General features: G+C 42.2%; 1 protein-coding gene across 10 annotated transcripts in view; it reads left to right on the top strand.

Annotated features, from left to right (window-relative positions):
- Pde4d (phosphodiesterase 4D) overlaps positions 1 to 17,129 on the top strand; it is a 1,424,262-nt gene that overhangs the window by 1,102,846 nt on the left and 304,287 nt on the right. The window contains exon 1 of one of the 10 annotated variants that reach the window (XM_051172558.1): positions 16,600 to 16,722. The exons of the other annotated variants lie outside the window; for them this stretch is intronic. Coding sequence (XP_051028515.1) covers positions 16,634 to 16,722 — 89 coding nt within the window. The 5' untranslated portion in view covers positions 16,600 to 16,633. Of the gene's footprint in view, positions 1 to 16,599; positions 16,723 to 17,129 lie in introns of those variants that run through there. 10 annotated transcript variants of the gene reach the window in all.

Here is a 17,129-nt window from a genome sequence, read left to right as displayed (position 1 = left end):
CCTCCTCGCCTTCCTCCTCCTCCTCACCTTCCTCCTCATCCTCCTCGCCTTCCTCCTCCTCCTCGCCTTCCTCCTCCTCCTCACCTTCCTCCTCCTCATCCTCCTCACCTTCCTCCTCCTCCTCTTCCTCACCTTCCTCCTCCTCCTCTTCCTCACCTTCTTCCTCCTCCTCCTTGCCTTCCTCCTCCTCCTCCTCACCTTCCTCCTCCTCCTCGCCTTCCTCCTCCTCCTCTCCTTTCTCCTCCTCCTCCTCCTCGCCTTCCTCCTCCTCCTCCTCCTCCTGGGTATTTCCTGATAAATTATGATTGAACATAGAGGCGAGACAACATTTCAGTGGATAAAATGTTACCCTTGCAAGTGTGAAGACCCGAATTTGAGTCCCTAACACCCATGTAAACGGTGGGTGAGCAGTCTAGAGTCCCTCCTGTAAGCCCAGCATTTTGTGAGGTAGAGAAGAAGCTGGCTGACTAGACTAACCCAGTGGGTAAACTCTGTGTTCAATGGACACCCTCCTACCCTTCAATATATATAAGATAAAGTGCAATCAAGGAAAATACCTGATGTCAAACTTAAGCCTCCACAGGCATGTGCACACACATACATGTGTATCCACACATGCATACACTCACATACAAGGGTACGTATACACACATACCACACACATACATGTATGCAAAGATCATTATTGAACTTTGTGAAATTATTTTTCTATACTTACAAAAATGACCTATGACGTTTTATTGTACTTATTAATTGGAAGACTGAATTGAGTGAGTTTTTAAATAGTAAAATAGACCTGCCTTCCTAGAATAAACTCGGCTGATTTCTCATACCTCCTTTTAGAATACATACCCGAACAACTTGATAATCTCACCAGTCTTGTGTCTACTAAACAAATCTAAGGGTAGTTCCATCCTTCCCATGATTCTTCAGGGCACAGTAGCCTAGGCTGGCACCATGGTCTCTCAGAACATGGCGTCCATTGCTCCAAGCTTTCAAAGCTTCCACTGAGAAGTCTGCTGCTAGCCTGAAGGGCTGCTCCTTTACATGTGACTTGTATTTTTTTTTTTCTCTTATAGCTTTCAGTACCATCTTTGTTCTGAAAACTTCATGCTTTATGATATGCCATGGATTTTTTTTTTTCTAGTCCTGTTTACTACTGTTTTGTGTGTGGCTCCTCCCTGCATAGTGTAGCTGTTAGAATTCTGCTTCAGTCAGCCTACCTGTGATGTCATTGCCTACCTGCCATGGGGGCGTGGCCCTGCCTGGTATATAAAAAGACAGACCTACCTCGCCCCTCTCTCTCTTACCCCCTTTCTCTCTTCCTCTATCTCTGTCTCTGTCCCTCTCTCTTTTCCTTCTCTCCCCACGCTCATTTAATAAACCTCATATAATCTAATTACCTGTTGCCTGGTATCTTATTGCCTCTTATGTCTTTTATTAATTACAAAATTGGTGCTGTAGCTCTCCTTACGTTGTCTTCATTGATCTGATTGAAGACCTGGGCTATGCCATAGGCTTGAGGTCTTTCCCCTTTATCTATGCCTGTCAATCATGTGGAGGCTTAGCCTTCTCTTGGTGTCTCACATTTCCTACCAGCTCTTTTCTTGTATTCTTTGATTTTTTTTTTTCATGTTCTTAGAATGAGGGTATAGTGGATGTAAACATGTTTTTGTTTCAATCCTAAGTGTGGGATATGTAATGGATGTAAACATATTTTTGTTTTGCTCGCAAGTGTGGGATGGGGAATAGACTTGTGAGAGAACAGGTGATGTTTATCCACTAGAAGACGAACAAACCACCTTGTGCCGGGGCTTAGTTTTTGCCAGCTGAAACACACCTTAGTTACAGATGCTAAGAGAAATATATATATATATACCCAAAATAGGAGGGGGAGGCACTTTCTGGGTATTAGGCCTTGGAATTGTTTGGCTGTTCATCACTCCACTTCGAGATGCTTCTAGAGAGACTACTCCAGAGAGCACTTTGGGGTTCTGAGTTCCAGCTGCTGTTCCAGGTTCCAGAAGCAACTTTGGTTGAATTGCTGGTCTGCTCAAATCCTGCCAACTATGCCAGGGGAACTGCTCCAGGGAGCTGAGTCCAAAAAGGTCTACTTCTCCTGTTCCCATTAACCTCTTTTCTCTCCTATCTAGGGTAGGTGGGTTGGAAGGGAGGTATAAGCATTAAAGAACCTCAAACAGGGGCTGGAGAGATGGCTCAGAGGTTAAGAGCACTGTCTGCTCTTCCAGAGGTCCTGAGTTCAATTCCCAGCATCCACATGGTGGCTCACAACCATCTATAATGAGATCAGGTGCCTTCTGACCTGCAGGTGTACATGTGTGTAGAACATGTGCAGGTATTCATAATAAATAAATAAATCTTTTAAAAAACAAAACAAAACAAAAAACCTCAAACAAAGTAGGTTTGGAAAGGGTGAGGTCTGGTTTCTCCACTGTACCTTCACGCCATGGCACTCACTTCTCGTAAGACTTCCCGCGGAGGCTTACATTTCAGCTGTTGCTTTTCATTCCCATCATTATTTCGGCTTCGGTTCTCTTAAGCATTTCCGTCTCTTTATTGAATTCAGTTTTCAAATCCTCGACTTTCTTTGTCACTTCGTTCAGTTGTATATTTGTGTCCCCTTGGACATGAACTAGGCATTTATTGCTGTTTTCTTTCATTTCGTCAAACTGTTTGTTTGTGGCCTCTTTAAACTCCCTGAATTCTTGGATGTCATTTGTGATTTTTCTTTCGGGTGCCGTGTTCTGGGTTCATCTTGGCAGTTCTCATTGAAGGACATTTATAAAGGGCTAGTAGATTTGGGGGAGATATGCTGTCTTGGCCTTTCATGGTGCTTGTGTGTTTTTTTACGATCAAACATGGGCTTGTGAACTCCTTTTCCTTGGGGGAATATCTGTTGTAACATTTTAAACTGTCTCAGACTATTCCAGAGAATAAGCTTTGCTGCAAGGCCTGAAGGCGGGGCATACCACTGTTAGGAGAGGTTTCAGGCACTTACCAGGGTGGATCCTTGCACGTCTGTGCAGCCTGGGCTAGGCCCAAAGCTTAGATGTGGTGCTGTAGGCCGGGGTGTGAGGGATTGAAGCTCACCTGACTAAGCTTAATCACAAGGTGTGTAGGAGGGCTCGGTCTGGACATTGAGGCGGATTCGGGCAGGCGCAGGTTCAGGGCACTAAGCACACTAGACCTGAGCACAGGCTGTGCCACCTGGGTTAGGCCTAGAGGTTGGATGTGGTAGGCGTGGGTGCTAAGATGAAGACTGATCAGATTGAGTGACGCACAAGGTGTGGGGTGAGCCAAGTCTAAGGAGTGGGGATTGTGCAGTTGGGACAGACTGATTGGCCATCTGGTGTGAGCAAATTGCACACTCGTGTTAGCGTTTGCTGAGCTGGAGGAAAATAAACAGGGAGCAGATTTTCTGGTGGAGCTCTTCAGTTGAGACACCTCAGTATGAAGAGGCCGATTTGTGGCCAGAGCTTGCCTCTCCAGTCCATTTCTTTTGGACCCACCCCCAAGGATTTCCCCCTTCCCTGTCCCACTTCTTTTCCCGGAACTTAATCCTTTATAGAGCCAGCGTTTTGCCTCCGCATCCGTCCCCGCCGCCCCCCAAAAAAGCCAAAAACAAAAACAAAAAACAAAACAAACAAACAAAAAAACCCTCCCAGGCCAAGACTTCTTAGGGTCTCCCTGGGAGGAAGACAAGCTGATGCTATTAAGCACCGGGATTTCAACATTGAAAAAGGAGGTGATAGTATAATCCTGAAAATAAAGAAAATATCAGCGAAGGGGTTGTAACTGGGAGGGCGCCAGCTCCTGTGGAAGTTCAGTGTGAAGAAGCCACGTACAGGATCCTTATCTGCCTCCCGGGGACACAAAGCCGGTCAGGATGAGTAGCCAGACTTGAACAGGGACCACAGGACACCTTCGAGATGAAGGCAGTGAGAAGTGGTGACAATGGCCGTTAAAGGAATGGAACCTGGAGGCTTGTTCGAAAGCCACATTTGCAGAGTTGGCATGACTTTGGAAATGGGTGGTTTGGGAGTTAAGGGGGATTCCAGTGCGAAAGGCATTCCAGTTCATTCACTCAGCCGCCTGCCTGGCGCTCAGAGTGCTGCTTGCAACAGGCCCTCAAGGAAAAGGTAAGGAGCAGGGCTCCGTCTTTCCTTCCTTAACCAGGCAGTACAACAAGCAGCCAGCCGATTAAACACTGCTCACTTTTCACAGTCTGCTCTAAAATAGGAGCCAAGTATTTTTTCTTGCTGTTTGCACCAAAACAACAGAAAAAGCACAGCTCCTCTGGTATGCATTGTATCATATTTCCTTTGCAGAAAGCATCCAGAATTCCATTTATCTTTCCTGCTAAGAAGTTATCCAAGCATGCCATATCTTTAAAATCAAGATTATCACACAAAATTAATTTTTTTATTTTATTTTTTGAATATATTTTATTAATTTATTCATATTACATCTCAATTGTTATCTCATCCCTTGTATCCTCCCATTTCTCCCTCCCTCCCATTTTCCCCTTACTCCCCTCCCCTATGACTGTGACTGAGGGGGACCTCCTCCCTCTGTATATGCTCATAGGGTATCAAGTCTCTTCTTGGTAGCCTGCTATCCTTCCTCTCAGTGCCACCAGGTCTCCCCATCTGCACAGATCCAGCCAATAAAATTTTTATTTTAATGAGAGCGAATCCAAATACATAAAGTCACCGCTAATTCTACCATTACTCAAATGTTGATTTTTTGTTTGTTTGTTTGTTTGTCTGTTTCTTCAAGACAGGGTTTTTCTGTTTAGTCCTGGCTGGCCTGGACTCACTTTGTAGACCAGGCTGGCCTCGAACTCACTGCGATCTGCCTGCTTCTGCTTCTCAAGTGCTGGGATTAAAGACATGTGCCACCATGCCCAGCCTCGAATGCTGATTTCTTATGAGTGACCGTCATATCAAATTTTAGGTGACAAACACTTTTCCAAATGGAATCTTTGGACACATTAATATTTCATAAATATATGGCTATTTTTTAATTTTTTCTTTAAATTTTATTCTTGAGAAGTTTATGAGTATACAGTGGAATATGATCACCTCTTCCTTTCCAACTTCCACCATATTCCCCTCAATAACCCCCCAGCTTTGCATCATATATATACATGTATGACTATATATGTATCGTGTATGTGTACATATGTATGTCTCATTTTATATACACATATATGTGTTAAGTTGTTGTCTAAGGTGCAGGAATCAGCCACCCACTGGACCATGGGAGTCCTATCAATGGTTACGTCCTCAGGAAAGAATTTTTCTCACTTCCGCATAAACTCTCAGCTGCCAATCATTACCCAGTTAGTTTCATCATGGAGAATGCCTCCCCGGTCCATGTCAGGATGCTGGCTGGCTTGGTCTTCTGCAGCTTTTTGTTCAGATCACCACAGATGCTGGAATTCATGAGTGCAGCAGCTGTGCAGTGTTCAGAAAGCAGCACTTCGCAACACTCCTCTGTACCCTCTGGTTCTGTTCAGCAGCATTTCCTGAGCTTTGGTTGTGGGAGGGGTGATATAGGTGTCCTGTTTAAGGCTGAGTACCCAGTCCCCTTCTCAGTGTTCCAACCAGTTGTGAGTTTCTCCATTAGCTGCTGCCCTACTGCAAAAGAAGCCTCTCCAGCTGAGATTGTGAGCATCCAGGCTTATGGGTATAAACATAACTATTTGGCTGACAGTTTGACAGCATGACCATTTAGCAAAAAGTACAATGACTGATTCTAGACTAAGGGCTATGGCCTCCTTAGCCATAGGATTTTGACCAGGTTGTACTACCAGGCATGAAATTATGTCCTATGGAGCAGGCTTCAAATCCAATCAGAAATCTATTCATTACCCGCCTCCCCCCGATAACAGCCATGCCACTATTACGTCAGTAGGCTTTATCTTGCCAGGCAGACTGGTGTTGCAATGTGCAGGGAGGTGCTAGCACTGGACAAGCCGTTGATATCTGTTTTCCCTCAGCAGCCTGCACAGCATCTTCTAGCACTATGGGAGCTAGCCAACGTGGAGCAAATCTCATCAGTTTGAGATTTATTTCCTTATATCCTGCTGGCTTTATATTTTTAAGGTGAAAAGACAATATTCTAGCTTTAGTATTGTCTGCCCTTTTCTGTATTCAAACACTGTTTTGTGAAATGGACAAAAAGAGCAAATGTCACAAATAGAAGGGATAAACATATTTGCGGATTTCCTATTTTAAAAGTTCTTTTCAAGACATTATTATTATTATTAAGAAATATAGTTATGTGGATCATTTATGCAGAACTTTAAGTTTTAAAAACTCAAGTGTGTGTATGTGTGTGTGTGTGCATGTGTGTGTGAATGCGCATGTGCAGATCAGAAGACAATTTGATTTGGAGGAGTTAGTTGTCTGCATTCATGACATAGGTTCTGGGGATGTAAATCAAGACTTGAGATTGCTGGCAAGAGCGTTTGCCAGCTGAGCCTTCTTTCTGGCTATTTGTGAGTATTTAATAGTATCACTGGTACTGTGTATCCATATCTGCACCCTCTGAAGGCCTGAAAGTTGGGCTGAGTCAGAAAAGGAAAACAAATGCCATACTGGAAAGACCATTATGAAACCCTATCTTCACTAGGGGGCACTGTGTTCACATCCAGTTCCTTGTGTCTCTGTCTCTGTCTCTGTCTCTGTCCCTCCCTCCTGTCCTCCCTCTCTCCCTCCCCTCCCCTCCCCCCCCTCTCTCTCCCTCCCTTCCTCCCTCCCTCCCTCCCTCCCTCCCTCTCTCTTCAGGAGAATTTCTTTTTAGACCTGACAAATCCCTTTAGATCTCAAAAGTGTTCAATCCCTTCTGTCCTTTCCTCCATCCACACCATGGCTGCTGGTCCACACTGGGAGGCAGACTGCTCTGTCTTCTCCAGTCTGCTTTTGTAGACCTCAGCATGATGCTTTTTCACTTTTACATCACACCACCATGGGCGCTAAGTGATGTGAGGTGGTACTGTCTGGTTTCTGATGAGCACTTCTCTCAGCACCTTAACATCTCAGCAACATCTGAAATGTCTATGAAACATGCCTAATTTAAAATAGGCCCAAAGGCCTTTGGTTGAAATCTATCCAGAACTCATAGTGAGGAGGAAAATCAGCTTTGATACTCAACTTTTTATTAATACGTGTCCAATTATATCTGCATCTTCAAGTAATTTGTAGTGGTTATCAATGCATAACAACTGCTATGGGAAAGCACATGTAAAAATTTCTATGATTCTATTGCCCAGAAAAAAAGTTGATATATTTTTAAAAATATTTACTTATGTATTCAATGTTCTGCCTGCATGTATGCCTAAATGCCAGAAGAGGGCATCAGATCTCATTATAGATGGTTGTGAGCCACAACATGGTTGCTGGGAATTGAACTCTGGACCTTTGGAAGAACAGATAGTGTTCTTAACCTCTGAACCATCTCTCCAGCACCCCCACCCCAAAAGTTGATATTTTGATGCATATTTTAATTAGTAAATTCTTTTCTATATTCTGCCTCTGTTGCCCTTTTGATAATACACTCCTTGACAAATCATTCACAATAACATTTCCAAATACTGTTTCCAACTCACTGGCATCAAACTGAGCTGCTTGACTTAATGTTGTAAGCCTACATCCTTGAGTGTCCCTAAAAAGTCAGCTGTTGGCAATTGGGATATTCCATAGCCCTCAAGGTACCTGAGAAATCACTGGAGTACTTGCTTATTCACTGGATCCCTTGGCGATTAGACAGATCCCACCAGGCTGAGCATGTTCAGGGGTCACACCTGCCGGTTTTTCACACTGGTGGAGGCTAACCTGTGCTTCCCCTGTGTGGTGCCTTCTGACTGTGACCTGTATTTCTAACTTCTGAGAAGACACCAGGTTGCCTTGCACACTAAGATCACAAGATAGGATCCCTACGAACATCCATGGTTAAATGTGGCCTTTCATTATTAAAATTTGAATCATTTGTTCATAAATAGCCTAACATTTATACCAAGTTCACATAAAAAAATAGAAAAAAAAGTAAAGGAAAAATTACATCTATAGGAAACACAATAATTCTCATTTGTTGAAATGTCCCTTTTAGTTTGAATTCTAGGGGATATTTTGTACAATATCAGAAACTGGAAAATTCCCACTCATCCACTAGCCAAATACTTGGCTGATTCGGTGTTTACCAAGAATTTTCCCATATCAAACACTTCAGAAAGCATTTTACCTAAGAATAATCTGTAACAAAACCATAGCATAACAGCTTTTTTTTTCACTTAGCTGAATATTGATGTTTAAAATTCATAGTCTTTGAGTGTATTTTATCATTTAGTTATAGTTGATTTATTTTTCTAAGAAAAATTTAGGAACTCACTTTTTTTTTGTATTTTGCAATACAGAGGGGAAAAATCGCATCATCTTTGCCTGTATAAGGTACAGCCTTTGAAACAGACCTCATTTTTTAAAAAGCATGGAAAGTTATAAACTATGTTCAACATAAGATACAATTCATAAGTAGTAATATTAACTTGATAAGTCTTACTTATTTTTAAATTGCCAGGATAAGACACTATGACCAAGGCTTAAAGCTCCAGAGCATTCGAGTCCATGGCAGGAAGCATGGCAGCAGGCAGGCGGGCAGGCATGAAGTTGCAGCTGTAGCTGAGAGCTCACTTCTTGAGCTCTCTCTGCCACCAAGAGGCAGAGAGAGCATTAACTGGACAGGGCTGGTCTTTTGAACCTTCAAAGCTCACCCCCAGAGACACTTCCAACAAGGCCACACCCTCTAATCATCACAAACAGTTCCACCCACTGGAGACTAAATATTCCAACATTAGCCTGTAGGGTCATTGTCATCCAAACCATTATGTACCTTACTAGAACACTAAAGTTCTTATTACTCAGGTCCAATAGAAATTGTCTCCCAGAACTGGTGGAGTTTTAGAGATAAATTCACTGATACTCCCAGAAAAAATTCTTCAACTGTTCTGTGTTTTTGAAATTTCCCATAGAATTTATTTTGCAAAATGAATCTCTTCTATGAATCATATTATAAATATTTGGTCTCAACAAGTTTTCTGTTCCCCATCAGCTTTGTGCTTCAGACATCTGCCACTCAGCTTTTTCTAGCACATTCTGGGTCTCCTAGCCATACTCAAAGCATGCTTATTTTTTATTTATTTGTAAAATCAAGATGTACATATTCAGTTGTGAGCACTATTGATACTATTTATTGCTCTGTTTCATGTGTTGTTGCTTCTGGTGGCGGTGGTGGTGGTGACTCTGATGGCGGCACTGGTATTGGTGGTGATGGTGATGGTAGTGATAGTGGTATTGGTGTTGGTAGTGGTGATGGTGGTGGTGATGGTGGTGGTGATGGTGGTGGTGGTGGGGGGGGGGTGGTGATGGCAATGATGGTATTGGTGTCATGCTAGTTTACTGTTTTAGAGCTGTTTTCCTGAGGCAGAATTCTGGATTCGAGTGTCTCTGAGGAGCACCAGGTCTCCCCATGCCTTCAGCCCCGTAAAATGAACTAAATTCAAGCTGGCTATGAAACAGGAACTTGTGAATGTCACTCTCCCATGCTTTTCCCAACTAAATGTGATTGTAAGATAATTCTGCCTGTCCTACCCACGAGCTCATTTTTTTAATGTTGATGACCCAAGAAAGCACTTTCTGAAATACAAAGTCAGCAATTTAGCAGAAGGTGTCTCTAATATATTAATAGCAACTGTTCGTTCCTAACGTTTAATAGAGAGCTGGGATTTTCAGCAAGGCCTTGCTGCTTGCCACTCCCCACACTTAGGAAAGGCATTTAAATTCTCTGGACAAATAAAAATAAAGTTATCAGTAGCATGGAAAGCAAGGCTTGGGGCCTTCCCTACTGCCTCATTAGTGGTGATTATATCAGGGTCTGTTGTAAATCTCTTGGGTGGTTATGTGTGTCCTGTGATGAAATAAAAACACGTTAGAAAAAATGAATGATTACATTTGACTCTAACTCAGATGACCTTGTTTCTTTTTAGCCTTTGTTAAACTGAAGTCACTGGCTCCACTGCACTCATTAAAAAACATTTCTATTTCCTTCCCACGTAGACCATGCTGGACAATGACAGTACACACAAGGCTGATGCTTACCCTCCTGCCTGGCTTTTCCTCATGCAGGGCCTCCCAGCTCTCAGTCTCTATGGCTCTTCACACTTGGATGCACTCAGCTCTTCCCTTCTGTTCCCGTACCACCACGCCAAGCTCACTGACAGGCTTGTTCCAGGAGCTGGGACTTTAAAGAGCGTTTGCCAGCGAGAACAAGGCCATGACCTGGAGATAAACAGAACTGACTCATACTCACACATCTGTCATATATGACATTATGATAGCAAGAACAGTCTCTCGGAGCCTCAGTTTCCCCATGTAGGAAGTGTGGATAACAATGACGCTGCATTGGTTGGCTATATAAGATTAGGGAACCATTACAGGTGATGTCTGGTTCATCCTCTGTGAAAAATCTAAAGCTTCCTCTATGACTTGCCTCTCCATCAGGAGGAGCCTTGCCGCGTCATTCCTTTACTTACTTGCTGGGCACCTAGACGGTAGGTTTTGCGGTGAAATGGACCTTGGTTTTAACCTTACATCTGCTAGTTCTTAGCTTTATGCTTACAGGAACAAGTTATTCAAACTTCATAAACCTCCATTTCCTTGGTGATAAAACAGAATAAGAGCAATTCAAAGCCCGGAAATTGATTACAATTAGGGGTTATAAGACATAGCTCACGTTCTTATTACAAAACAAGGAGAAATTTGTTATTGAAATCATGTTGCCAGGATAAGGAGCTAGAGAGAAGTTATTGTGCCTGTTCTGGTGGTGTTTGGATCCCACTCCATCAAGGCTCAAGATGCATGGGGTGAAGAGAGGTCTGCGGGAGACAGTCAACAATTAGGCCTCAAGAATAGGAAAGTTTATGAGTATGGGCTTTATAAATAATGTCATGGAAAAAATTCACGCCATCACAATTGAACACATGAGATTGTTGTTATTTAGAGATCGCTGGTATTTGGGCGCTTTTTGTCTTACTCCCGAGAGAGCAATTCCGTTTTGCAGCCTGGCAATTCCAAAATTGTCTTTGCTTGTTTATCATGGTTCCAAAAAGGGGGAAGAAGCCATTTCTGGACTTGTTTGGTGTGCAGTCAACAACTGAGAGGCATAGTTCTACTCAGTGTAGCAAAAGCTTTACCAATCAAACAACCCACCTTCAGATCCCATAAGTTTAGAAGAAGAAGAAAAAGAAGAAGAAGAAGAAGAAGAAGAAGAAGAAGAAGAAGAAGAAGAAGAAGAAGAAGAAGAAGAAGACGAAGGATAGAAGAGAAGAAAGAAGAAGAAGAAGAAGAAGAAGAAGAAGAAGAAGAAGAAGAAGAAGAAGAAGAAGAAGAAGAAGGTTTCTGCCTTTGAAGCACAGAGAAAACAATTGGGAAACAGTCTGTCAGCTAATGCTTCACCACTTTTTTTAAATTTAGGCTTTGTAAATTAGACAGAGGATTTTAGTTTTGCAAATAAAACATTAACCTTTTAAAGCCTACTCACATACATCCTAGCCTTACATAAAGTAAAAAAGACAACAAATAAAGAAACAAAATTATCTATCACAACTAATGCCTTTAAAAAAAAAATCAAATAGTACTTTGCTCATGAAGCAATCAATTTTAAAAGACAGTTTTAAAAAACTAAAAATGCTTTTAGCAGTAACTTCTATACCTCTCCTAAAAGCTTACATTGTTAAATGTTGATGCCTGGCATATACTTGTGTGTGTGTGTGTGTGTGTGTGTGTGTGTGTGTGTGTGTGTGTGTGTGTGTTAGGGTGCTTTTATGTAATTTATCTTTTTGGTCCCCTCAAAAACTTTGCAAAAGTCCTAACATCACAGTAGATGGGTGTGGCATTGAGTCTCAGCAAGGTCATGTGACACATTATGTGCACAACTGTAGCTCTAAAGTCTATTTGCTTGGACTGCCCCTTCCCTGAACATTTGCCTGATGGTGTTTTCCTTAAAAAAAAATCTTGTGATCTGGTTGTAATAATGATGGTGGTCTTTTTTACTTCATTTTTCCTCAGGGAATTCAAGGTAATTAAGGTTTTACACACACACACACACACACACACACACACACACATGCACACTCACATGCACACACACACACACACACACACACATTCTTAACTTCTGAGCAATTTTTCCAGCCCTTCTTCCAATCCTGTTTAAGTATTTTGGCGTTCCATTACAGAAAAGGCTTGGCATAATTATCTTTCAAATTCCCAAATCATTTCTCCATATACTTCACCATGGAAGTAATCTTAAGTAATCCACCATGGATGGAAATCTTAAGTATTTGGTCCACAATCCATAGTTGAATTGATGCTTTATTCTTATATTTACATATGCCTTTCACGTACTGTTTATCGTCATGTCCTGTTGATGTCAACATGTCAACAAGTTATTTATGTGACTCCTGGGGCATAAAGAGAGTGGGATAGGTTCATAGATGATGGAAGCATAGGTCATGCTCTTCTGACGCTCTCAGCTGCATTTCAGGACATAAAGCATTTGGTCTCCATTGTAGAGAATGGAATTATTAGCCTGTAAGCCAATTAAACTCACATAAGGTTTAGAACGAACATAGCTCATTTCTACAAATGAAAGTAAAGTACTTGCTGCAAAATAAGACTAGGCTTGGCTTGGAATTGCAACGCCCCCATCCACAAAAATGAACTATCATTGATTATCATAATCAGTTAATGTAATAAAGCTTCTTATGAGCCACAATAGCTCGTCTTGGATATTTTAATAAAATACCAGAGTTGTCAAATTTTCTTTTCTCTCATGTCTTTAGATCGATCACTCTGAAAACACAAATTTTTATAACTTTATTTTTAATTAAAATATAATTTAGAAACTTTCCCCCTTTCCTTCCTTCAACTCCTCCCATAACAACTCCTCCTAACTACTTCCTCACCCCTTCATCCCTCTCCACATTGAGAGCCTCTCTCTTTCTTTGATTGCTTTTTTTTTTTTTTTTTTTTTTAAGCTGTGTATATGTGAGGATAACCAAGAGGCTCATGCCTGGGCGCTAATTCTGCTTCTGGCAGCTGTCGTTACTATCTTCATACCATCATCATTGTATTACCTTTTGACCAAGGCTGAGACGCCCAGTGAAATCCCACACATAAGCCTATCTATTGTAATCTGACAGTGTTCGGGTCTTGGAAATCCAAATGTTAAAAGTCTGCTCTCATCAGAGGTCGCTGATAGCTCCAAGGCTAACGCTTGCTTCGGTAACTTCTAGCTTTGAGTCTTTGACCAACAGCTATTTCAAAATGCAGCATTACCCTGACACCCCCTTATCTGACTGCCCTGGTTTCCTGAGGCAGCATATTTCAACATCCCACAGCCCCGCCAGCGTGACTCTGTTTCTCTGCTCTGCTCCACGTCCTCCAGTCCCCTCTAGTCGTGCTAACTCACGACTTGGTGTGGAAGTAAATGGCCTCCATGTGTGCTTACATTCAAATGCATGCATATTTATATCCATGGGTCTCATTTAACTTAGAATGGCTGCCTCCCTAAAGAGGAGGTTCCGAGTTTCTAAGTCAGACACCAAAACCCAAATCTGTCATTTGTAGCATCTGTAACCTTGAAACAAAACTGGTAGAACCATTCAAGATGGGGAAAAAAGCTGTTCCGTGGAGAGCTGTGCAGAATATAAGGTTCAAGCTGCTGCAGGTGGTGTGTGCTTGGTGAAGATTGGAGGCAGATTAGGAATCATGGGGATAAAAATTGAATATTCCACCTATTGGGATGAGTTTTATCTTTAGGGGGTTTTTGTTTTGTTTTGTTTTGTTTTGAGATTTCTGTCCATGAGTACTGTATATAACAACAAGAATTTAAAAGGAAAAGGGTTTTGTCCCTCTAAAATTAATTAAAATATTTACAATTTTTGACTCTCCTTCTACCCGTACACGTATGAAGTGAAAGTTATAAGTTGCTAGCAGAAATATAAATACAGCAAAGGTACATTCCAGAAAGCATTCTGTTTGTTTGGGTTCTGAGTTTCCAGTTGCCTAAATTCTCACATCTGTGCAATAATGACCAGTCCTAAAAAAAAAAAAAACACTGAAATTTTCACTTTAAAATGTAAGTTCAGGAGAGGGCATGGTGGCAACTTACAGGCTACCAAAGGCTACAGAGTGAGACCGTGTTTCAAAAATCAACAAAATAACACACACACACATGTGAAAAACAAAGAAAATTAATTACTAGTGAAAATCTATTTGGGATTATTGTCTTCATTGAAAGATAAAGTTTATCTTCTTTTTAATGAAACTCTTGGGGAGAAAAATTGAGCCCATGGCTCCATACGCTAAAGTTCTTGTCATCCAGCCTGATGACCCAAGTTCAACACTCAGGACTTACATGTCAGAAAGAAAGAGAGCCAACTTCCTCCTACCAGTTATCCTCTGACATATATGTATTGTCCGTATACCATACATGTACACCAATAAGATTAATGTAATTTAGAAATTTAAAGAATAGAGCTGTGACAATAGGTGAGGTTTGGGGGCTCAGAAGCTTTCTACAGGTGCCCGTGACACTATTCCACCAGCAAAGTGTAAAGAAAACCTTTTATAAGGAGCAAGGTTTTAATTTTTATGAGAGATGAAAATATCCTGGCATTCTCTTGTTTTTCTATGTTCCTCTTCTTCCTTCATACACAAGACTCCACTTCCCATGAGCCCTTCACGTTCCCATGCGCTCCCAACCTATGCTGTCCTGCTTCCGTATCATACAAGCCACTCTGCTAAACAACAGTGTTGTTCACCTCTGCGGCATTGTTAGCCAAAAGCTATTCCAAAATGGAAATTAATAGATCGATGGGAACAAACTGGCAACTGTGAGACTTCAGGCAACAAAAAAGACAGATGGCCTAGGCCTGGGCACTGTCTTAGAATCCCAGGACATGCCTTCCTCATATGAAATACAGGTCCTTACTTAAGAGTACAAAGGCCATTTGTGAAACAATAAAATATTGCAAGCTAATCCCAGAAAAGCTTCTTAGGATTGGAACTCTCAACATCAGGGTCATTGATGTGCCGGGCAGATAATACTAACCTACTCTTAGAGTGTGTAAGTCAGATAACACACAGGAATGCAGCTGTCGAAATGTTCCTGTTTTACGCATCTTCAAAGCATGCAGCTGTTTCAGGTTCTTTCTGCTGTGTCTGATGCTATTGTGAAAATAAGCACCTTGTTTAACGTCTTAATCCTTTTTCTTTTTTTCCAGGAGTCTTGCGCACATTTTTGGTCTATAAGAGTGAGTGTTAGGGGTCTTTAACTTTGGCAGGCGTGGATCTGGTCTCTTTGGGAAACTGGCCAATTTTGTCCAGTTCAGAGAGGGTTAACCTCTTTTCATGCTTCTCTAAGCTTCCCTAATTTTATCCTGGACCAGAGGAGCCCTGACTTGGTTTACAATGGAGGTCACAGGCAGGGCAGAGCTTAGTCAGGGACTGCTGGACTTATGCTGCATTTGTCAACATTAAATACCACTGGCTTGTGAGTGACAAGGACGACACCAGGGTCCTCTGACTTCCTGAGTAGATCTTGAAATATATGTCCCCCTGCCATGTGCTGGCCTCATAAACCATGTGGCTGAACTCTGTTCCTCTGCCATCCTTTATGTGACTTGAAAGAACACTGTCATATGGGATCTTTTTAAGAGTGAAGAACTGTTTCTAGGGACCAGAAGATCTCCCGTTGTCAGAGTCACACTTTTTAACTCACTTTGCAAGGTGACACAGTGGCACCTCCTTGAAGGAAAAGCTGCCAGAGGCACTGAAAGTGATCTGCCTGTTTTCATCTCACATTGACTGACAGGCACGAAGGTGACAGGTTTTATTTTTGTTTTTGTTTTCATTTTTTAAACAGTCACTAAATCCTCACAGAAGCCTTGCTAATTGTGACATTCATCCACGTATCTAAGAGAATTTGGAATAAGGAAAATCATTTTGGGTAGCAGACTTTGAAATTTGATACTGCTTATCAAGTTTCTCATAGTATTTGCTTACCTTTTTCTTGAATGACACCCTCTAGTCCCTACTCCTTAACACTCATACTTAATTTAAAAGGGACCCATTGAGTCGTACCTACTAGTTTCTGTGTCTGCATGTGTGTGTGGCGGGGGGGGGGGGGGAGGGGGGGAGGGACGCGATGCTATGCTTTTCAGGAGTGCCATGTGGCTGTACTGTTTAATCTGGGCTGTATTTAAAAGAAAATATTCAGGGCAGTGTTTCTCACATTAATAACGAAAGAAAGTCTGGGTGAAGCAAGCTCTGTCGCAAAGGGCAAGTGTCACACAGCAGGAAGTGCTGGCCACCCTTTCCAGCCCTGCCTCAGCAGCCTGTCACCTCTCTGTCAGCGCATACCACCACACTTGAAGAAATGCCCTCATGCAGCCACAAGTGCGTCTTGCAGCCCGGAGGGCCTTCCCGCTCCAGGGTCCTGTACCAGCTCTGACAGCTGTTTCTGTGGATCTTGGCACCCTTTTTTACAAATGGCTTTTGTTTGGGATCCCCTGGGAGTCACAGTGCCACGGTCATCTCCAAGAAGTAGGACAAGATTGCGTTTCTCGAAGTCCTACAGGTATGGCGGGTTTCTTTCGGTGGCCAGGGAGGCATTCTCAGCTGCTGTAGGTCTCTTACAAGGAAGCTTTGTGGATCTACTTAATTCACCCGGGTGCCTTAATTGCCAGAGTTTGAAATAGGAGCTGAGTTACTGTCAGTGTTTGAAGTAGTCAGGGGTATATGAAAACGCCCCTAAGTCAAAGGAAGTTGCTTATCACTCAGACCTGAGAGGAAAACTTTAAAAAGCCTGCCAGTCACAGTACTGGGATCTAGGGGGAGAATGAATTCACTTGCCTAATCAATCACTATCTTTGAAAACAACCTTTCTAAACGCTAAGATATTGAACTCTTTAACCACCCAGAACAGCTTTTGATTTCATGAAATCAGCAAACAATAGTGGTAAAACCACAGCGGGGGTCATTTAC

This window comes from Acomys russatus, chromosome 30 (assembly GCF_903995435.1).
Source record: "Acomys russatus chromosome 30, mAcoRus1.1, whole genome shotgun sequence".
Classification (NCBI taxonomy): Eukaryota; Metazoa; Chordata; class Mammalia; order Rodentia; family Muridae; genus Acomys; species Acomys russatus.
The sequence above is the reverse complement of the archived record's forward strand: the minus strand, read 5'-3'. Positions and strand labels throughout refer to the sequence as shown.